Source organism: Phytophthora cinnamomi (genome assembly GCF_018691715.1).
Source record: "Phytophthora cinnamomi strain GKB4 chromosome Unknown Contig23, whole genome shotgun sequence".
NCBI lineage: Eukaryota > Oomycota > Peronosporomycetes > Peronosporales > Peronosporaceae > Phytophthora > Phytophthora cinnamomi.
The window spans coordinates 668,073-689,296 of NW_027150956.1; the positions used below are offsets into that span (position 1 = coordinate 668,073).

The following is a 21,224-nucleotide window of genomic DNA, read 5'->3' on the forward strand; positions in this document are numbered from 1 at the left end:
CGGTGTATGCCCGGTCGAGGCATGCACTGAGTTATTGATGGCAAACTCTGCCATCGATAAGCACTCGCTCCAGTATTGGAACGAGTGAGCGTAGCTCTTCAGAATGTCGACGAGCACGCGGTTCACGCGCTCGGTTTGACCGTCCGTCTGCGGATGATCCGCAGTCGACATGGAAAGCTGGCTCCCAAGAAGTGTAAACACTTCTTGCCACAGGTGCGCTGTGAAGCGCGGGTCTCTGTCCGACACGATGTCGGACGGCATGCCATGGTGTTTGAACACCATGTCGACGAGCAGACGGGCCGTCTGCTTCGCGGTCACCTCTGCTGGCACCGCAGCAAGATGTACCATCTTGCTGAAACGGTCTACAAAGACCACAACACCGGTGTTCCCTCCGCTATCCGGGGGAAGACCAAAGATGAAGTCCAAAGACATGGACTTCCAACACTCCGACGGAGTCGGTAGTGATTGCAGTGGAGCCTGCGGGAATGGCGCAGGCTTCACGCGTTGGCATACCTCGCAAGCACGGATGTACTTGCGCACCCACTATACTGGTGGTGCCAGTAGAAGTCGCGCGTGAAGGACGTAAGTCTTCTCACGTCCGAGATGTCCCGCAGTCGGGGCATCATGATACTCGTACATGATCCTGAGTCGCAGGTCATGGTCATTTGGCACGACAACGCGATCCGCGTTGTCGACGACTGCGTTGTAAAGTAGCAGTCCGTCGTGCACACGAAAACGGTGTGCACGCGCTCGAAGGTGCTTGGGCAGCTTCTGACGGGACTTGTCAGAAGGCGCTGTGCCATAGGCCAGCAAGAGCTTCGCGTCCGCGTCGTGCGCGTACGCGGCCTTCACATCATCCAACAGAGATGATGTGGGTTTGCTCGATCGCATGGCGTCAATGGCATTGACGTCAACAGCTTCTGCATAGTCCGGCCGACGTGATAACGCGTCGGCCACCACGTTCAATCTTCCGGGTTTGTATTCGACCCGGAAGTTATACTCCGCAAAGAATGAAAGCCATCTCGCCATTCTTTTGTGAGAATGTGGCGACTTCACTGCGGTGCGCAGTGAAGCATGGTCGGTGTAGACCACAAATGGTCTACTCCCAAGCAAGTACACTCGGAACTTTGCGAGTGCATACTTCATGGCAAGGAGTTCCTTGTCATGCACCGGATAGTTGCGCTCAGCTGGCTTCAGCTGACGCGATTGGTAGTAGACGACACGACCACGGCCCTCGTGATCGTGCTGCATTAACGCGCATCCGATCGCGAAATCGGATGCGTCACACACTACGTGAAATGGGCGATCTTGGTCAGCCACAGCCAGGATCGGCGCCTCGGTCAAGCCCCGCTTGACTGCATCGAATGCCGTTTGGCAATCGGGTGTCCAATTCCACACAGCTTCTTTCTTAAGAAGTTGTGACAGCGGGCGGATCTTGCCCGCATAATCCTCCACGTACTTGCACAAGTACGTGGCCAAGCCAAGGAACTGCCTCAGTTCCTTGACACTTGAAGGGGTTGGCCATGCATTAATCGCTCTGACCTTTTCCGGGTCAGGGCGAACGCCATTCTTACCTACGAGACACCCGAGGACGGGTATCTCGCTCTCCCCGAAGATACACTTCTTCAGGTTTGCGTAGAGCTTCCGGAGATGCACCCTGTGCATTTCTACGTCGGTCTTCCCGTCCACAGCCCGGCTGTGGATGAACACATCATCGAAGTAGCTCGGTGCGAAGTCGCGCACCGAGCGCAACAAGTGCGTCACGCACCTGTTGAAAGTCGCAGGGGCATTCTTAAGCCCCTGTGGCATTACTAGCCATTCCCAGAGCATGCCGCTTGGCGTGCTCACTGCCGTGAGAGGGATATCGCTCTCACGCATTAGGATTTGATAAAATCCATCTCGCAAGTCGAGAGCACTGTAAACGGTGCTCCCGGCCATCGAATCGATGATAACATCTTTTCGTGGTATCGGCGTCTGCGCCGGTACCGTCGCATCGTTCAGCTTGTTGTAGGCATGAACGATGCGCCACCCGCCCTGTGGCTTCTTGACACAGAACGTCGGAGCACTGTGCGGGGACTTTGATTCCCGCACTTGTCCTGCTTTACGACGACTTTCAAAGAAGTCGTCGATCGCTTTCACTTGCTCTCGCGGCAGTGGCCACTGCCGCGTGACACAGTACTTCGTGCCCGGCACGAGATCAATCTCGTGCTGAATGCCCTTATCCTGCGGAAGCTCCGCAGGAATCTCTTCCGGGAGTACGTCTTTGTACTCCCTCAACACTTCGTAATAGGGACTCGACTTCAGCGAGTCCCAACCTTGTTCCTCGAAGCGCTCTCGCTTCGTCTTCGCACTGAGAGTGTCTTCACTCTCAGTGGTACTTCCCATGAAGAGCTGCCTCAGCTCTTCGCTCTCGCTCGCCGTTCTTTCGCTGTCCGAAAGAACGCAGCCTTGCTCGATGCGTCCATCGTGCAAGTCGCGCGTGAAGCGATTCCAGCTCATGGCTGGAAGCGAAGTCAACTCCGACGCCGTCGTCGGAGGACTAGCGAGTTCCATGTCGCGATACTGGAATCCAGTATCGGTGCGCGTCAAGACGCTTAGCGTCTTGACATTCGGCGTCACCGCCGCAGTCTACCCAGCAGACTGCTCTTGTTGCGTCTCGGTCCCGGACCGAGACTTGCGCAGCGCTCTCCGCTTGCGCCGTCTTCTTGTTGTGCGGAGCCCGGCTCCGCACAGTTGTTCTTCTGGTCCAGGCCCGGCCGTGGACTGTCGTTCGCCGGCGGACCCTGTCCGCGGGCGCGCGGTATCAAGCCCGGCTTGACCGCATTTTCCTTCGTGCAGCCGGCTGCACGACAGCATGCAAATTGCGTCAGTGCGGTACGTTTGCAACCGTCCGCACTGTTTGCAGCGTCAACTCCCGGAGTTGACACGCCTTCGTCACCTCGACGCCATTCATTGGCGGAGCCCCTCATGACCGAGGGTGCGTCGGCTCCCGGAGCCGACGCGTCGTTGTCGACCTGACCGCTTCGGGTCAGGGACTGTCCCTTACACGCTTGAACGTGGGTGTTGGTTCCCGGAACCAACACATCTTTTTCTTCCGACGTCGGCAGCATTGCCGACGTGGGTCTCACTTGTGCGCGCCCTCGCGCACTTCTTGGGCACTCCGGGACAGCAGCATAAAGCGCTGTCTCGACTGGTGAGCTGCGGTAACAGGGCCATCGCTCTCTGTTCCGCTATCGCGTCCGAAGCGCACGAGCGTGCGCTTCTTCCAGTCTATCACCGGATCATGCCGTGCAAGCCACGGCATGCCCATTACTACGTCGAACTTATCGTCCAGGTCCAGGACGATAAAGTGTTCGACAAACACTCGTTGTTTGTACGAGAAGCGCACGTTCACGACGCGCTTCTCGGTCTTCACGATGGCACCTGTTGCCAGTCGTACCTCCAGAAGACTTCGAGGTGTATCTACCTCCTCGAAGTCAAGTCTCGACAGGCTTCGTAGTCGAACAAAGTTGTTCGACGCGCCTGAGTCTACCAAAGCTCGAAGAGAGTCACTCGCTCTCTTCGAGTAAACCATCAAGATGACTAGGTTCGGCCTGTCATCTTGTTTCTTGCAGTGAGAGCTGGTCTCACTGGGGGCTGCAGTCCTCAGTGTCGCGTGCCCGATGTCGGCACGCGCGACTGCATTACCAGTAGGGCGCCCCGCGCCTACTGGATGTTCGCGTTTTTTGTTGGTCCGCGGCGATGCCTAGCATCGCCACGACGGCCACCTCCAGGGGGCATGGGAGCTGTGCACTCCCGTGCAAAGTGACCGATCTTTCCGCAACGGAAGCATCGCACGTTACCTCCCTGCTGCTGGTAACCAGCAGTTGTTGCGCTCGAGAGGTCCATTGGTTCCGGACCTCCCGTCCTCGCTACCGGGCGCGGTTGCGGCCTCGGCACGTTCACATGCAGTTTAGCCTGCCGCAGGCTAAACTCTTCTTGCATGGCAAGAGTGATCGCAGCTTCGAGAGTACTCGGGTACTCTCGGAAGAGATAGGTCTTCACAGGCCCATCTCTAAGTCCTTTCATGAACGTGACGACCTCGTCAATCGGGTTAGTCACGATATTTGATACCAAATATCGTGCGCACTGCGCGTAAGCATGGACATCATGCTTACCCTGCTGAAGGTCGAGGAACTCCGCCCTCGACCGGAATTCGTTTTGCGGGGGCTCAAACGCTTGTTTGAGCTTCTCCTTGAATACTTCGTACGTGCTGAAGCACGTAGGATCGGAGAGTCGGCGTCCATACGCCCAACTCCTTGCGCGTCCGCCAAGGCAGGACATGGCGAACGCGACCTTCGACAGCGGGTCGACGATGCGTCGAGCCGCTATGGCTGTGTCGAGTTCGACAAGCCATCGGAGGAGAGGCTCGCCCTCTCTTCCCACGTAATTGCTTACGCTCAACTTTAATGGTTGAGCACGCGGTGTCGTCCCTGACGACGCCGTCACTGAGGAAGCAGCGTCACGCTGCTCCTTCATGATGAACCCCAGAGCAACACCATGTTGCTCCGTCGGCGATAGTGTACGCAGCATTGTAGCTATCGCCGCTTCTCCAATGACTGTTGACAGTCGTTGGAGGGCCTCCCACTCTGGGTCAGACAGGTGGGGGCAGTCAGCGCGTGCAACATGCGTTGCAGGCGTGTTGGAGTTTCCATGGGCACCTCCGTGCTCATGTGGTTCTCGGCTCCGCGTTCGTACACCGCGTACGAACGTCAAGCAGTCGGTTGTTGGACGGACTACAAAGTGCTACCAGGTGTAGTGGGCCTACTTTGGCTCACTACTTTAGCTTACACGTCGCGCTACGTGTATGAGGAAGCGTAGGAGTTTATTAATAATTTGAATTAATTATACTTGAGTCCACAAGTATAATATAAATCAAATAAAACACCAAATAGGTAGTTTAAGGTAAAATGAGAACTGTATTGTTTGTAAATTGATCTTCCTCTAAAATCTGCTAAAAACTGTTTATCATCTATGAAAGGGTTGGCAGCGGCTGGCTGTCAGAGCCCCGCTAATATGCATGTCTCTGATTGGTAGAAAGATGCTGCTTTCTACCAATAAGATCTTTTGGGTATGTGTGGACCACTCACTGTGGTGGTCCACTTCAATGTATCCATCGGTGTGTCTTACACCAATGTGAGGAAGTATCCAAAACGTTTAACAGATAACCTATCTGTTAAATTCACAAGTGGCTTGCAGCCACTTGTACGTGTAACCCCGTTACAGCCACAGTGTAGTAGAGATACCGGTATATACCGGTAGGACCCGGTATACCGAAAGACCAAAATTGTGTGGAAAACACAATTCCCTGGCTGCGCCATGGAATACAGCGGTGAGCTTTTACATAGTCGTCGTCGAAGTTGAGTACTTCGAGAGGCCATCGAGATTTGCGATGCTTCTCTCTGATCTTCTTGTCAACATTACCAGTCGATTGAAAACGCAGTAGCCACCGCCGAAGCGTACGCTCCGCAATGCCGAGCACGACAGATACCATATGTACCGGAATGTCATACGCATAGAGCAAAATAACAGCCCTCCACCTTAAGTCTTCGGAGTAAGTCATTTTAAGCAACCCCGAATGGCCGGGTGATTGGCGGCATTCGGACTTTCTCGTCCTCTAACTTGCCTCTAATCTGAGTTTTAACTTTTAGCACAGGTCATAGCAAATCCCACCCTACACCTAGTCTCGCCTATCTTATTCCCGGTTTAAGACCTCGACTTGGCCAAAATGTGTGAAAGGCACAATACCTGAGACTTTCACCGGTGTTCTTCGGCTTCCCTGCGTGCCCTAATGGACGCGGATGCACTTCTCACTTGCTTGGTGGGCTCACCTTCGTGTTTCCATGCACGAACGTTAGAAATGAACATTTGGTTTAAATACAACCGACACAAAGTCGTGCGCCGCACGAAGAGTAGCTCTGAAATTTCGTAGCCTAAATTTGAAAAAGCAGACGAAACAAAGCTACGTCCTGCCACAACTTGTTTATTTCTCGTAGCCTACGCGGCGTGAACGCGGTTACAGGCAATATCTAACAAAGCCGTGCTTCGCCTGAAACAGCGGTGGGTTTTAATTTGGGGACCGCACAGCACAACAATAGATAGATTCTGCTGTAGTATAGTACTTCTCTCATCTTTTCTTTAATAACAGGAAATAGGTAGTTTAGTTGTTCACTACTGCCCCAAACGGATATAATACAGTAGTCGGAACTTAAATAGAACAACATTGGAATACTAAATGGGAAATTCGCCTTCACTATTTACCAGTCACGCTCCGAGAAAGCACTGCTAGAAACTGACACTCTGTTAGTAGATAAAACTGGACATGCATATGGGTCTGCACTAGGAACTATGCCAATAATACGGACGTGTTTGCTCGCGCGGACCGTACGATGAACCAAAATTGTCCGGATTATTGGTCAGATAATTATATTCTACACCCAAATTGGTGCACTTTCGAAACCTAAGTCGCACATTTTGATCGAGAAATATTTGCAATCCATGAATCTTGAGAAATTGCCCTCTAGTCACCTCTGTTGTAAAGTTTCGAGCTACCAAAAAACAGTCAGGCTCTAGTTCAATCCACTCGTGTTTACTTGACCATGGCATGCATTTTCTTATTTTTCTTTTTTTTCCGCGGATAATGCCGTTCGCGTCCAGGGTGCACTCTAGATCTCCTCCAGCAAATGCTGCAACCCACTCAGCGATCATCATGCGCATAAAACCTTTAAGCTCTGCTGTGTCCAAAGCTGCACGATCAACTCCCCGTGTATTGTATGTAGACATCAAGTGGGTGGCCGAACAAGCAAGGCGTACACTTCATTGGAGCAACCAATTTGAGTCTCTTTTCAACACAAACAATACAAACCATGCACTCGACTACTCAGTGAATCATCAAAATGAACGTGTCAGACAAACATATATTATTGCGCGGAGCGGGACGGTGTCTGGGGGAACAAGACCAGACCTCGGAAAAATACATGTAACTATTTTATTTTACTGAGAGGGTGGGTCTGGACTCTGTAGCACCTGCGGCCACGACAGGATCACCCGTCACCTCCATCCTCAGCTCCACGCCATTTGACGAGCAAAAGCATCTCTGCAGTCAGAGCCCTTGCGATCAGAGCGGCATCGCATGGGTTAACCTTCGTGCAACATATGATTAATGCGATTGACTAATACTGTATTTACTATAATAATGCCCCCATGGGGCACTCCGTTTGTACCCCCTGCTAGGTGGGTACTATTAAAGGGGGGCACTATTAAAGGGATGGGGCACTACAGTAGTCAAGTGAGAGTCGTGTTGATTTAGGAAGAGTCCTAAAAGCTGCATGTGTTTGCTTAGAGATCAGCCTTTTCGATGATGTCGATGAACGAGTCGCCATCTTCAGACTCGCTGTTGTTTTCAGCTTTCACAACTACATCGTCGTTGGTTGATGCAGCTGCACGATGTTCAGCCATCAAAGAAATGGAGTGCGTGGTCAGAGAGAGTTGATTATCCAGTCCGAGGAAACAACGACGGAGGCTTGTGATGATGGTCTCTCTGGACACAGCCTTCCAAGCACGGGTCAGCCAGCTTCGAACCACATCGTTTCCCGGTACTTTCACGTTACCACATGAGTAGACAAGACACGCGCTGGTCATCGACTTTTCGATGCTCAAGCGCTATTTTTGGCTCCGCGCGTTTATTTCAGCTGACGACGAGGAGCTCTCAGACTTTCTCCCGTCCCGTTCAGCCCACCGCAAGCTGGAGGCGCTGCTGTCAAGCCTCCGGGACGTCGAGTTCGCGTCAAAGCACCTGCAGGGTGACGGACTTACGCTGCTGGACGCTCGTGTCCTATTCGACGAGCTCCTCAAGAGTCACCCGTCGTTCACGAAGTATCTCAGTAAGGAACACTGCTCATTATGGGTCTGGCAATTTTTATTGAATTAATTTGTGTTGTTTTATGTTTTATTTATGTATAGCCACCGACGCGGATACATTCCACTCCGCTGTATTCGAACAGGCGGTCGTCAAGGTGCTTGATGATCAGGCGGCCCTGCTGACGGACGACGAAGTCGCTGCGCTGGAGCCATTCAAGCGTACGCAGGCTGATGCGGAAGAAATCGACCGCACGCCGGCGGACAAGGAAGGCTTCGCTGTGCGTACGTTCAAACGCCGCAAGATAGCTGCTGCACCGACCACGTACGAGCTGCTGGAGGCGATTCCTCCCACATCAAACATGGTGGAGAGGCTCTTCTGCATCGCACACGCTGTGCTGCGCCATGAGGGCCACCGCCTCTCCCCCATAATGCTGGAGATGATCTTATTCCTCAAGATCAACAGCCCGTACTGGGATGAAACGACAGTGGAGCAGTGCCTGTACGTGGGTACAGTCATAACATGATTGCAATAATTCACTGTGTTCACACTAAGTCTTGCGTTATTTATTAATTCTCTAACTCAGATGCAATTCAATATTTATTATGTTGCCCTGCGAACAATACATATATATATATATATCGTATTTTCGGGATGCCTGGTTCAGCGTCTTGAAGCAAGTCAAGAACCCGCAGAGAACAGCTCTAACTATACAATGGAAGGCCAACTCCAGTCGCTGCAGTACTTCGTTTTGCTCAATCTAGCTGAACGCGTCGCTGGGAGTGCACGTAGCTACGGTTTTCTGTATGGGAGCCTCCCTTCAGAGCTCGAACCCCGCAAACTTCTCATCGTAACTATGTTTCTTGAGGGTGTCTGAAACACATATCTAAACAACAAGCGCCAACTCACAGTAGAAAAAAAGTTATAGCAAAAAAAGGTAGCCGTAATATTTTGTCCGGGAGTGTAAGTCAATTCACTTGAATAAAGTATACCACCTGCATGCCTAATTTGGATTTTGAGTCATTTGTATCGAACTACCTAATCAGACGTTTCCAAAATGCCTAATCGAGGTTCAAATTAGGTAGGTAGGTAGTAGTAGTAAACGGAGGTGTCGCGTTTTCACTCTGTTATCTGGTGAGGTAGGTTGGTATTTCTGCCTAATTTTGAGAGGCCTGAGGATATCGCACAATCGCTAAACGATGATGGATAATTGGCGTCGGAATGATGGTAAAAATGGCAACTTATGTCGGTGGTCTCAAAACGTGAGGCCCACAATCTAATTGACCAGCTCCAGCGCAAGTTAAACGCCCCAAGGTCCACTCAGACCTCAGACAATGGCCCGCTCTCGCCGTTCCAGTGCCCCTGCCCGCAAACCCGCGCCCGCCGCCAAGGCCGCCCCGGTCCCTGCTAAGCCTGCCGCTCCGGCTCCAGCCCCCGTACAGGCCAGCACCCCCGCCCCCACCGTCGGCGGCGGCCTGCTGTCGACCGTTGCCGAAGGTTTCGCTTTCGGAACGGGCAGCGCCATCGCCCGCCACGGTGTGAACGCCGTCATCGACTCGTTCAGCGGCTCGAAGGAGGAGCCCGCCGCTCAGCCCGTGGCTGCGGCCGCGGCCCCTGCGGTCCCCGTCGCCGCGTCCTCGGCGGCCGTGTGCGCCAGCGACAACAAGGCCTTCCTCGACTGCATCAACCGCAACGCCAACGACGTGGCCGCCTGCCAGTTTTACCTAGACGCGCTCAACCAGTGCAAGCAGCAGAGCATCAACCTGTAGACACAAGACCGATAGAAGAGAAATAGGAGGCGAGATGAGGCCGCTCCGTCCACCACAGCTTCAGATTGTGACGGGAGGGCGACCACATTGATCCGACCGCAATAAATGCACAATGAACGTATCTTGATAAACCATGCCCCACACCAGACACCAAACACAACATGAACTCGAGTGTACAGTCAGTCGATAGTATATTGGGAGCCATCGAGACAGCCTCTGCGCTTGGAGCCACTTCATCGACGAAGCTATCGATTCACTCCGGGCGGAGCTGTATTCTGCCGGCGTCAACGAGGAACGAGAGTATCCATAATTAATCACTCCGCTGACTCGTGTGCGAGCGCAGCTCTGCCTGCGTTTGCCGGCCCCGCCACCCGCTGCTCATCTGGGCCAACAGCAGATCATACTCTAAGCTGCGTCCCGCTCCAGCGAGACGCTCGAGACCCCTCGCTCAGAACGAATTCAACGGACTCTCCTTACACCTTCTTCACGATCTGCACGATGTCTTCGTCCTGGAGCTGGTGCTCCTTGCCGACCTTCTGCGGCTGGTGCTTGCAGGACGAACCCCAGACCCAGGCGTACTTGAATTCCTTGAGCAGCGTCTTGTGGATACGCTGGCAGAAATTCTCGACCGTGGGCGCCTCCTCGTGCAGAATGACGGGTGCGTTGTAATCGGGCAGCTTGCCGCGCGGCTTGGTGTAAATGCGGATCATGTGGCAGTAGTCCCAGATCATCTCGAGCAGCTCGTCGAGGTTCCAGCCGTGGTGCGCCGAGATAACGACGTTATGCGGGATCTGGTCGATGATGGTCAGCTCCTCGATCGTGAGCTGGTCGATCTTGTTGAGCACGTAGAGGCACGGGATGTAGACGCGGTTGCCCTCGATCTGGTCGATGAACTCGTCCACGGTCACGTCGGCGCGCAGCGTCACGTCGGCGTTGTGGATCTTGTACTCGTGCAGGATCTGGTAGACCGTGTCGGCGTCCAACTCGCTCTGCGGGACCGTGGTCTGGAAGTTGATGCCGCCGCGCTCCTTGCGGCGGAAGACCATGTTGGCCGGCTTCTTGTTGAGGCGGATGCCGAAGCCCTCGAGCTCGAACTCGATGAGCTTCTTGTGCGTGGCGGGCTTCATGGCGTCCAGCACGATGAGGATGACGTTGCACGTGCGCGCCGTGCCGATGACCTGTCGGCCGCGGCCTTTGCCGTCCTTGGCGCCCTCGATGATGCCGGGCAGGTCGAGGATCTGGATGCGCGCGCCGCGGTAGTTGAGCGTGCCGGGGATGGCCGTGAGCGTCGTGAACTCGTAGGACGCCGACTCGGAGAAGGTGCCCGTGAGCTTCGTGAGCAGCGTGGACTTGCCCACGGACGGGAAGCCCACGAGCCCCACGCGCGTGTCGCCGGCCTTGTTCACGTCGAAGCCCTCGCCTGTGCCGCCGCCGCCCGACTTGGAGCCGGCGTCCGTCACCTCGCGCCGCAGCTTGGCGATCTTGGCCTTGAGCAGGCACAGGTGCTTCATGGTGGCCTTGTTCTTCTGCGTGCGCGCGTACTCGGCCTCCAGCTCGGCGATCTTGGCCATCGCGGACGACATGGCGGCTGCGCTCGTTCACGTACACGGAGGCTCGAGTGGGGTAAGTGGCGCAATGCGAGCCATGAACGGGTGGCAGCTACGGAACCCAAAACAGTGGCTTCAGAACCCAAACTACGCTACGTTGGGCTCCCACGTTTTCTATATCGCAGGGGTATGCTGTTACATGGGATCGAAGCCCAAAACAAAACTGATTAGCGCCGCAGTATCGCAACTGGCGAGAATAATGGGGTGCTGCTCGTCCAAGGCGCAGCTCTCGACTGTGTCGGAGCCTCCGCGGGCGCGGCCGCAGCAGCAGCCGAGAGGCGGCCAGACGCTCGGAGGAGGAGGAGGCAGCAGCCTGCAGACCAGCGGGCCGGAGCCGTCGGCCGCCGAGAAGCGCGCAAGGGCGGCGGAAGCGGCCGAGGCGCGCAAGGGCGACTGGCGCCAGGGAGGCCACGCCGACCCGGACAAGGCGCGCAGCATCGCCCAGCGCCGCGAGAAGGATGAGCTACTGGCCAGGATCTACAACCGCTACACGGCGCTGGGGCGCGAGCCGCCCATCGGGCTGCCGTCCTGCGACTTGGACCAGCTGCGCCGCCACCTCGAGACGCTGCGCTGAAGCTACTGGAGAACGGAGCCGCTGGAGGAGAGTTTTGTTGAATATATGGAGGAGGCTGCAACGCAGCCCCATGGCTAAGCCTACATGTACTTGCTTGGCTGTATGGAGTCCAAGTCGACCTGCTCTTTTCGAGTGCGTCTATACAACTGTAGCCATGTTGGCTGCAACTGCAACCTGCAGACGTTCTGGTGGTGGTGGTGGTGGCATTATCCAGTCGTTATAGTACCTACGCGCCGTCGAGGCCATTTCTACTGGCCAGGACGGTGCTGGCGAGGAGCAGGAGCCCGAAGGGCAGGCTGCAGCCCGATGCGACCAAGGAAAGGCAGCGACCCCAATACCGCCGTCTGTGGCAAGAGCGAGACGTCCTGTACTTGACGCAAGCCTGACGCTGCCTGCTACTCCCTTGCTGCTTTCCTCATTGTCTCCTCTCTCAAAGTTGGTTGTTGTTTGATTTGTTTGTGTTCTTCTTGTCCCCGGCTCTCGCGCGTCCACCCGCGGTCGTCGCTCGCTGCTCGGTGCTTCATTTCCATTTTGTCTGTCTGTCCTCTGTCGCCGGTAGCCTGGCGAGCGCGAGACACCCTAGTTTCGCTCGCTACTCGAGGAAATAATTAAACAAATCGCTGAGGGATACGAGACCCACGCAGCGCGAATACTCGTCCACGCACACGAATCGGTGCGCCTTGCACGCGGCGAACCGCTCGAAAATCATGTGCAGCGTGTCTGTCTTGTAGCAGAGATGTAGGCCCTCTCCGACGTTGCCCTGAGGTCACATAATCCAACGTCAGCAAACTCGATTCCAACCGTAACCGCGTGATCAACTCGCTTGCCAACTCACCTCAGCAGCCTGGATCCTGAGGATTTCTCCCACAGGCATGTCTAACTGGGTAAGTGATCGGTCCTTCACCAATTCGGTGACGTTCGATACACAATAAATATTCACAACAACGCCTGCATCCAAACATACAGATACAGCTGAGTTAGTCCACGCATTACAATCGAAAAATACTGCGTCCCGGCTTACCACTCGGGTCGACTATCGGCACAGCCGAGACCCTCCGCTCAATTAGGGTGTGCAGCACGCGAATAAGCGGCATGTCTTCTGGCACGGTCACGAAGCCGCTGTAGACGCCTATGCCCAGATCGAAAATGGGCTGGTCGAACAGCCGACGCTGCTCGCGGAAGGTAGCCACCAGGTATTCCAAAATCCCGCTGTGCGTGATGACAGACAAGACCGAGTTCTGGGTCGGGTCTACTACGGGGAGTCTATGAAGCCTATTGTCGCGCAGCATCTTGCACACTTCGTACAAGTTGTGTTCTGGTGTGACGGACACCATCTCCTCCCGTGTTGGTGCCATCGACAGGGATCGAGGAATTGCTGCACCACGGATGATACACAGTTAGTCATCAAACAAACAAAAAAATATCCTCGAGCTGCCGACGCATACCTCTCCAGGAAGCGATGCTGTGCTCTGCTAGCTCGTTCATGGGCGACCCACGGATGTAGAAGTGGCGCAGGATGTTGACAAAATCGGTCGCCGTGAACATGCCCACGAACTTGCCCTGCTCGGCGTCCCAGATCGGCACTGACTTAATATCTACAGCGTCAGCAGCAGCAGCACTCGTCAGTGTTGCTCCCCCTACCATAATTGCAGCGTTGCAGCCCTTACCGTGCTCCACCAGCGCGAAGAAGGCGAGGTTGATGGGGATCTTGACGTCGAAGACCACGACCTTGCCGCTGTTCTTGATGACGTCGTAGCACTGCGTCTCCCGCAGGAAGGCGGCGATGACGCGCTTGCCCTCCTTGACGATGTCCAGCACCGAGGCCTGCGCCAGGTTGAGCGCCGTGGCCGAGTGCGAGCGGTCCGCGTCGCTCATGGCCTGGTCCTCGTCCCCCTGCAGCTGCGGCGGCACCACCACGTGCGTGCGCGTCAGCAGGCCGTTCGAGTCGGCCATGGCGTGCACGGTGGTGGGGGCGGCGGGCTCGTTGAAGCCCGAGGTGGCGCTGTGCGGGGCCGGCGGCGGCGCGTCGTCCCGCGAGGAGGCGTAGTATCCGTCATTGGACATCCCTCCGTCGCCTCGCTTTCTCTTGCGGTCCGCGAGCGTGGTGGCGACTGCTCCGTGCAGTCACGGACAGGGGCAGGGCGGCGGCGCGGGACCTGGAGCGGTTGGCAGCCCGTCAGACGGCCGTGCTGGGCGCTGCAGAGCGAGTTCCGGGACGCAACTGGCGCGGACGGAGGCGCCGGGCGGAGGTGGAAGTGACGGAGCGAGAGAGGGGGGGAGAGGGCCGGCGCGGGGCGGCGGCGGGACGGACAGGGCCCGGCGGCGAGTGATCGATCGGGCGACGGAAGACTGCGAGGGGGCCTTTGCTTTGGCTCGGAGTGTGACTGGGTTTTCTTAGGCCGCATACAGAGGGCGAGATAAGCGGGTTTCGGCCAATCAGAGGATTTCCTGCGGCGAATCAGCCAATGAGCAGATGCGGATGTGATGAAGCCGACGTAGACGACTGGTGTGGCGCACATGAGATCGAGCGTCATAGGTACAGGAAGGGTAAGATCGCCAAGCGAAAATGTAAGAAGAGGTCATGGAGGCTCTTGTTCCAAACAGCACAAGTTCATCAGCGGCAAGGTTACTAGTTAGACCACCGGGTTATGAAAGATAGATCGAAGTGTACTTCTGAGCGATTATGCCATGGCAATGTTTGGATGCATTGGCAGCTCTCGACGGATAGATACTGAGGCCAACTTCAACGTCGCTGGCTGCCGTGCACCGGACACGAAAGCTGTTCAGGCTCAAGGCAATTCCTTTTGTACTTAAATGGCGGAGAGAGCGAGCGAGGCAGTACCCTCGCGGAAAATCGCGCTCGCTGCTCCTGCGAGCTCCGTCAAAGCAGCCTTCGCCCGCCGGGCTGCCGGGTCGGATTCGTTGGCCTGGCTGAACATGCCGAGCGTTGATATCACTTGCATTGTGTTCTCTACCCGAGTGTTGAAGGCGGCCTCATCGCGTTTTATTTTCTTGGCTAGATGGAGGAGGATCGCCCTGGCCTCGATTGACTCGGGATGCCCGCCGCACTGCGCTAAGAACCTGAACTTGATCCGTACGTTCTTCATCAGCCTTCTCATCAGCTGACGCTGTCGACGCTGAGCAGCGATAAATGCGCGCTTCTCCTCCTCAGATGGAGCTACTGAGATGCCGAGTCGGTCGATCCGGGCCAACATGTTGCTGATGCCCTTTTCCAGCCGGTCAAGTTTCTGGCGGGTGCACTCGTGCATGGGTTGGGTCTCCATGGTCGAGGTGTCGACGCTGGCCTTGACAAGAATTCGTTCCAAGTCTCCGGCTGGCAGGCTGCTACAGTGAAGAATCGTGCAGAATTAGCCTAAAGCTGCCGGTGATGCCTATCAAGCTCACGCTGTTCGTTTCAGCTATACATAGTGGGCGCTAGGAAGTGATCAATTTACACGGCTTCCACCGGTAGATAAATCAGGTCGCAATAATGGCCAAAAGCGAGGAACAGCTGACCGCCACGGCCACCACCAGGACGCTCGTAATCGTTGGGTTCTGCACTCCCAGGTGCTGTTTTGCCGCCGCACAAAATGTCCTGCGCTGAGTTCCCAGCCCAACGTGAGCTTCTCATGGCCCAGCAAATCTGCGGAGCAACCATGCGTCCAGTCCGCCCTTTAGCGATGGCTACACTCGCGAGGTTCCAAATATGAATTCACAAGTGAGACCGGCGTGGTAGTTACTCCTTAGCCATGTCGGACAGCGACGAACAGCAGGCACAGGAGCAGCAGGAGCAGGCGGCCTCGCTGCGGGCCTTCGTACGCTCGAGCGACGGCATCATCGCTAAGACGGCGTTGCAGTACGTGGACTCCGTGCGCTGCCGCCGCCGCGTGGTGGACGCCAGCAAATGGCTCAAGCTCAAGTCGGAGCGGGGCATCGACCTTTATACGGAGCGCGTGGAGCAGCGCGTGGCGCCGAGCGTCTGCAACACCCGACACTCGCTGCCCGACGACGGCAGCAGCTCGGGGTCGATTGGGACGCTGCGCACCACGATGGTGAGCGCCTTCGGGGGCGGCACGCTGCCCGGAACGCTGGACGAGGTCATGGACGGGCTGTACGCGGACTCGACGGAGCAGATGCAGCTGAACGCCTCCATCCAGTACGGCGGTGTCTTGGATTGCGGCGTGGTGCGCACGTTCCGTACGCGATCGGAGGCCACGCCGCACGAGTTCTTCGGCGTCAAGTTCGTGGAGAGATCCAGCCACATCCCGGGGGTCATCGACCAGCTCTGCTGGGTCGAACGCATGGACACGACCATGATCGCCGGCAGGCGCTTCGGCTTCCAGCTGATAAAGTCCGTCGAGACGGAGGACCGCGCGTCGGATCCGTCGCTGCGCCGGGTCAACATGTCGGTCTGCTATCTGTACTGCCAAGCCGCGCCCGACGCTGTGGACATATTTATTCGGGGGATTGTGGAGCTGCCAGGGAGCTCCAAGCCCCGGCGACGCCAGGAGACGATCGACGCGGCAGGAGACTATATCCTCGCGACGATCCACGGGAGGGAGTGCCAGCGCATGAAGACGATCGCGACGCTGATCGAGAAGTCCAAGTCGGAGCGCGAGAGTCTCCTGTACGTTGAACTGCCTGTCTGCCATGGCCCTCTTCCATCGTAACACAGCTAACGCTAATGATCTGTGTGCATGTTACGATGCACTGCAGTGCTTGCCACTGCTCGAAGATCGTCCGCGGGCTGGAGAAAGTCGTACGTTCAGCGTGACGCCACGGGGTGGTATGGGCATGGAGACTTACTGCTGGGTGGTGATATCTGTACTGCTGCAGGAAATGTGTTCGGGCTGTCGTGAAGCCATGCATCGCCCGAAGCTGGTGGCTCTGGCTGACGCCGACAGCAGAAGGCTCGGCTCGCAAGGTAACTGCACTATTGCGTGGGAAAGGGGCTGCAGACACCTCGAAGCTGACAGCTCTTTATGTCTCCAACTGCGTGTTTCTCTCCTTGCTCGCAGCCCCCAGCGAGTCGCTGCGCGGGGTCAAGCTCCAGTCGCGGTACGGCAGCACGCGCGACGACGGTGACGTGCCGGACAGCGTGGCCAGGAGCTACCACGAGTCCGAGTCCTTCCGCATGATGCTGCCGATCCGCGACCCGCGCCCGGCCTCCAACTACCGCGTGAGCCGCAACAAGCGTGAGAACATCCTCATCACCATGCTGCGCAAGCACGAGCGACAACGCGCCTGCAGCTCCGCAGCGACCTCCTCGTCAAGTTCGTAGCGTACACGTAGCGAGCCTTCCTGCTGGCGCGATGGCTGCCCTCGTCCTCGTCTTCGCCTTGCGAGGCGTCGTGCTGCGCGAATAGCTGCGCCGCGACGCTGGAGGAGGCGGAGTTGCACGAGACCGCGCCGTCGCAGATCCCCTGGTTCTGCTTCCGCGTCTCGGCGGCGAACTTCTTGCGGAAAATCTCCTGCCGCCGGTCGTAGCGGTCGAAGTCGAGGCCGATGCGCTGCGCCTCGTCGAACATCTCCCCGGAGCTGCGCAGCGCCACGGCGGCTCGGTGGGCGTTCGATGCATTCCTGCTCGTTGAAGTGACCACGTTGAAGTTGTCAACCTAATGTTCCCTGAAGGTCGTCCGACGGTCGTCGGAATGTAGCTAGGACCCAGGTCACCTAGCCTCGAGGGTAAGTGACCTACATGTAGACTAGGTACCCTGCGCCCTAACTACATTCGGAGGACATACGGGGAACATTTTTGTGTATGCACACCACTGTTTTTGTGTGCTGTCTTCAACGCCAGGTCTCATTACTGAAATCGCCTGCGAGGGCTCAAGTGACCAAGACAGAGAGAGATACACACACGTATACAATGGGCAAGGACTACTACGCCGTGCTGAACGTGGCGCGGGGCGCGTCGGACGACGAGCTGCGCAAGGCCTACCGCAAGCTGGCGCTCAAGTGGCACCCGGACAAGAACCCGAACGACCGCGACGGGGCGCAGAAGAAGTTCCAGGAGATCGGCGAGGCCTACGAGGTGCTGAGCGACAAGAAGAAGCGCGAGATCTACGACATGTACGGCGAGGAGGGGCTCAAGGGCCAGCCGGCAGGGCCCGAGGGCCCCGAGGCGGGGGGCATGCCTGGCGGCATGGGCGGCATGCCCGGCGGCTTCACGTACACGACGTCGTCCACCGGCGGCTTCCCGGGCGGCGGCTTCAGCTTCCACTCCACGGACCCGTCCAAGATCTTCGAGCAGTTCTTCGGCACCTCCAACCTGCACGAGGCCGAGGGCAGGGACCCCATGGCTTCCATGTTCGGCGACATGGGCTTCGGCGGCATGCACAACATGCGCAGCGGCGGCTTCGGCGACCCCTTCGGGCAGTCGCGCCAGCCGCGCGCGCAGCAGCTCAAGAGCGAGCTGGAGGTGTCGCTCGAGCAGCTCTACACGGGCTGCACGAAGAAGCTCAAGATCACGCGCAAGGTGCACGACCCGAGCTCCAACCAGCTGCACGAGGAGCAGAAGATCCTCGAGATCAGCATCAAGCCTGGCTGGAAGGACGGCACGAAGGTCACCTTCGAGGGCCAGGGCGACGCGCTGCCCGGCCGACCCGCGCAGGACATCGTGTTCGTCATCAGGCAGAAGCCGCACAACAAGTTCAAACGCGACGGAGACAACCTGCTGTACCACGCCAAGCTGTCGCTGCGAGACGCGCTGCTGGGCAGCGGCACGCTTACCATCAAAACGCTGGACGGACGCGAGGTGCCCGTCCCGCTCGGAGGCGTGGTCGCCCCCGGCATGCAGATGGTGATCGCTGGCGAGGGCATGCCGCTGCAGAAGTGGCCCTCGCAGCGGGGCAACCTGGTGGTGGAGTTCGACGTGCAGTTCCCCACCAAGCTCTCGGACGCGCAGAAGAACATGGTGCGCCAGGCACTGTAAACTACCAAGTTTTGATAGGGACACGGAGCTAGGCAGGACGCGAGTTGTCCGTCAGTATTGATCATTTATTTTGCTAATAGAAAACTTGAAAACTACAACTCCATGACGACGATGGACTTCATCGTCGTCATCCCGCAATTCCGTCACCGGAATCCGGTGGTGCTGTCCTTCGTCATTTGGGACGAGGCTTCAAGAGATCACAACGTTAGCAAGACTTACAGGACGCAGTGTGTACTTCGCTATGTTACATGATTAAAGTTGATTTGCTGCTGCTCTCGCTCGCGCCGTTCCTCTCTCACCTCTCTCGACGCTATTTCTCTCCTGATCTTTCCTGTCTTCATTTTTCTCCTGATGAACGAGCTTGCAGTGGCTCGCTTCCCTCCTCTCGTTCGCTTCGGTTTCATTCGGGTTTTGTTTTTCTTGTCTGGGTTAGTGGTGGACTGTCCGCTTCCTCGTCTTATCTCCATGTCGAGAGGCGGCAAACGGGACATAACGCATATGCAGCGAGAGCAACTGAAAAGAAAAGCAAAGAACCACAGCGCCACCGCAGCGACCGTCACGTGCGTCCACCGCCCGAAGCAAGGAGATAAAATACCAACACGACGTCCCAATCTGGTCGCCGTGCGTCAATCCGCGCGTCCAAAGCCCAAGCCTGCCCCCATCACATGGTGCCGCGACGGATGTGCTGGTAGACGAGCCCCTCGGGCGTGAGCTGCGGCTTGTATCCCGAGGACGCGGCCCAGGCCTGGATGTTGATGTCGTCCTTGGCGGTCTTGACGACGTCGGCGGCCTTTTTGGTCTGCTGCTCCTTGGCCCTGGCCAGGATCTTGCCCACGCCGTCGGCGAAGGCGTTGGCGTTGTCGCCGCACTCGAGCCTGAGCACCTCGAGCTTGAGCTGCATCTGGTCCAGCAGCGCCACGTTCTCCTTGGCCAGCTTGCGCTCCATGCGGCGGCGCTCGCTCTGCAGGCCGGAGAGCTGCTTCTGCAGCCGGTTGACGAGGAACTCCTGCTCCTGCTCCAGCTCGTTCTCCAGGTGCACCTTCTCGTGCAGGATCTTGGCCACCTGCGACTCGAGCGCCTTGCGCACGCCGTTGTCCTCGTTCTGCAGCTCCTGCAGCAGACGCTCCTTCTCGGCGCGCGCGGCCTCGAGCTGCTTCGAGAGGCGGTTCACGATGTACTCCTGCTCGTTCTCGAGCTTGTTCTCCAGGTCCACCTTCTCCTTGCGCAGCTGGTTGAGCTTCTTCTGCAGGCTGTTGGTCAGCAGCTCCTCCTCGCGCTCCACCTCGAGCGCCAGCTTCTCCTTCTCGCTCTTCACGTCGTGCAGCCGCTTGATGAGGCGGTTGGTCATGCGCTCCTCCTCGAACTCGGTCGACTCGCCCAGCGCCACCAGCGACGCGCGCAGCGACTTCACCTCCTGCTCCAGCGCCGCCGTGCGCTGCCGCTCCAGCAGCAGCAGCTCGCGCGCGTCCTCCTCCACGGGGTTGTTGGCCATCGTCTGGCTACTTCGTACGCTGGGATCGCGCGACTACTTGGCGTTTGTATACGCCTAAAACTTTAGCGACTCGTGAGCGCCCCGCAGCTTTTCCGGAAATGACAGCGAGGAAGAAGCACCCTGGTGCGTGCGCCGCCAGCTGTTTCTCCGTGGGAGCACAGACCCAACTATAGAAACGGCGCGGCTGGCGACGATAGAGTCTCACAGGTAGGGCGGCCGTAATTTACGATACTGGCATCTGCAGCGATGCCCCCCCCGCGGCAAGCAGCATGGACCGGCAGTTCAGGACTGCGCCTCGTATGCATATGCCCATCTGTATTTCTCCATGACGGTCAGCGAAACGCCCGAGAAAGAACCACTCGTCTGTCCTGCTTCGTGGCGACCTATAAGGTAAACGACAGCAGGAAACGGAACAAGAGCATATGAGTGATGTCATGATGTTGAGTGTTATGCAGTACTATGATTCCGAAGTGCGAGGCCATGCTTTTGAAGCAGCTTGTGTTGACGGTGTCGCTGCTTGGCAGGTTGCTAGTGGATTCACCGACTGTGGTATTCATTATTGTTGAAAACGGCCTCATTTTTCAACCCGCATCAAGTTTCAGGGCTTCAATCGCCGCGCTGAATCTGCATCGGCGACCTTCAACTCTGGGAATCTCGGCGAGAGCGACACGACACGCATTCGCAAGTTGCAAGTTGCAACTTGGCGCGGTGCCGCAGCAACGCTCACTCGCTGTCTTGATGCCGGGCACTGTGCCCGGCACGACCAGCCGAGCGTTTTCCCTCTGACAGCCCCACAGCTGCGCGGACGCACGTATGTTTCGGCGCCAGCTGACGGAACCGCTATGTTCGTCTATGGACTATTTTGGGCTATTTCGGCTCGAATATTTCGCTGCGGCGATTCAGAATGTGCCAAAACTTCATGCGTCAAAAAGTGGCAATTGGTTAAACGTA

General features: G+C 56.9%; 8 protein-coding genes across 8 annotated transcripts; 5 read left to right on the forward strand and 3 right to left on the reverse strand.

Moving 5' to 3' along the window:
- Window positions 1-7,690: 7,690 nt before the first annotated feature.
- On the forward strand, window positions 7,691-8,423 carry IUM83_05041 (uncharacterized protein; the record flags this gene model as incomplete). Its single annotated transcript, XM_067929153.1, has 2 exons — window positions 7,691-7,922; window positions 8,002-8,423. 2 exons carry the CDS (start codon window positions 7,691-7,693, stop codon window positions 8,421-8,423), a joined length of 654 nt encoding a protein of 217 aa, XP_067794795.1.
- Window positions 8,424-9,231: 808 nt separating this feature from the next.
- On the forward strand, window positions 9,232-9,666 carry IUM83_05042 (elongation factor 2; the record flags this gene model as incomplete). The annotated part of the gene is made up of 1 exon (XM_067929154.1): window positions 9,232-9,666. The coding sequence occupies one exon, from the start codon at window positions 9,232-9,234 to the stop codon at window positions 9,664-9,666; it is 435 nt and encodes a 144-aa protein (XP_067794753.1).
- A 378-nt stretch (window positions 9,667-10,044) lies between these two features.
- IUM83_05043 (Developmentally-regulated GTP-binding protein 1) lies at window positions 10,045-11,249 on the reverse strand (the record flags this gene model as incomplete). The annotated part of the gene is made up of 2 exons (XM_067929155.1): window positions 10,045-10,048; window positions 10,144-11,249. The coding sequence occupies 2 exons, from the start codon at window positions 11,247-11,249 to the stop codon at window positions 10,045-10,047; spliced, it is 1,110 nt and encodes a 369-aa protein (XP_067794752.1).
- A 223-nt stretch (window positions 11,250-11,472) lies between these two features.
- On the forward strand, window positions 11,473-11,847 carry IUM83_05044 (uncharacterized protein; the record flags this gene model as incomplete). The annotated part of the gene is made up of 1 exon (XM_067929156.1): window positions 11,473-11,847. One exon carries the CDS (start codon window positions 11,473-11,475, stop codon window positions 11,845-11,847), a length of 375 nt encoding a protein of 124 aa, XP_067794679.1.
- A 592-nt stretch (window positions 11,848-12,439) lies between these two features.
- Window positions 12,440-13,911, reverse strand: IUM83_05045 (5'-AMP-activated protein Kinase subunit gamma; the record flags this gene model as incomplete). Its single annotated transcript, XM_067929157.1, has 5 exons — window positions 12,440-12,607; window positions 12,683-12,795; window positions 12,869-13,222; window positions 13,293-13,442; window positions 13,515-13,911. The coding sequence occupies 5 exons, from the start codon at window positions 13,909-13,911 to the stop codon at window positions 12,440-12,442; spliced, it is 1,182 nt and encodes a 393-aa protein (XP_067794727.1).
- Window positions 13,912-15,596: 1,685 nt separating this feature from the next.
- On the forward strand, window positions 15,597-17,128 carry IUM83_05046 (DNA repair protein; the record flags this gene model as incomplete). Its single annotated transcript, XM_067929158.1, has 4 exons — window positions 15,597-16,474; window positions 16,564-16,606; window positions 16,684-16,771; window positions 16,866-17,128. The coding sequence occupies 4 exons, from the start codon at window positions 15,597-15,599 to the stop codon at window positions 17,126-17,128; spliced, it is 1,272 nt and encodes a 423-aa protein (XP_067794794.1).
- Window positions 17,129-17,716: 588 nt separating this feature from the next.
- Window positions 17,717-18,781, forward strand: IUM83_05047 (uncharacterized protein; the record flags this gene model as incomplete). The annotated part of the gene is made up of 1 exon (XM_067929159.1): window positions 17,717-18,781. One exon carries the CDS (start codon window positions 17,717-17,719, stop codon window positions 18,779-18,781), a length of 1,065 nt encoding a protein of 354 aa, XP_067794728.1.
- A 661-nt stretch (window positions 18,782-19,442) lies between these two features.
- On the reverse strand, window positions 19,443-20,273 carry IUM83_05048 (uncharacterized protein; the record flags this gene model as incomplete). The annotated part of the gene is made up of 1 exon (XM_067929160.1): window positions 19,443-20,273. The coding sequence occupies one exon, from the start codon at window positions 20,271-20,273 to the stop codon at window positions 19,443-19,445; it is 831 nt and encodes a 276-aa protein (XP_067794640.1).
- Between the last annotated feature and the right edge of the window lie 951 nt (window positions 20,274-21,224).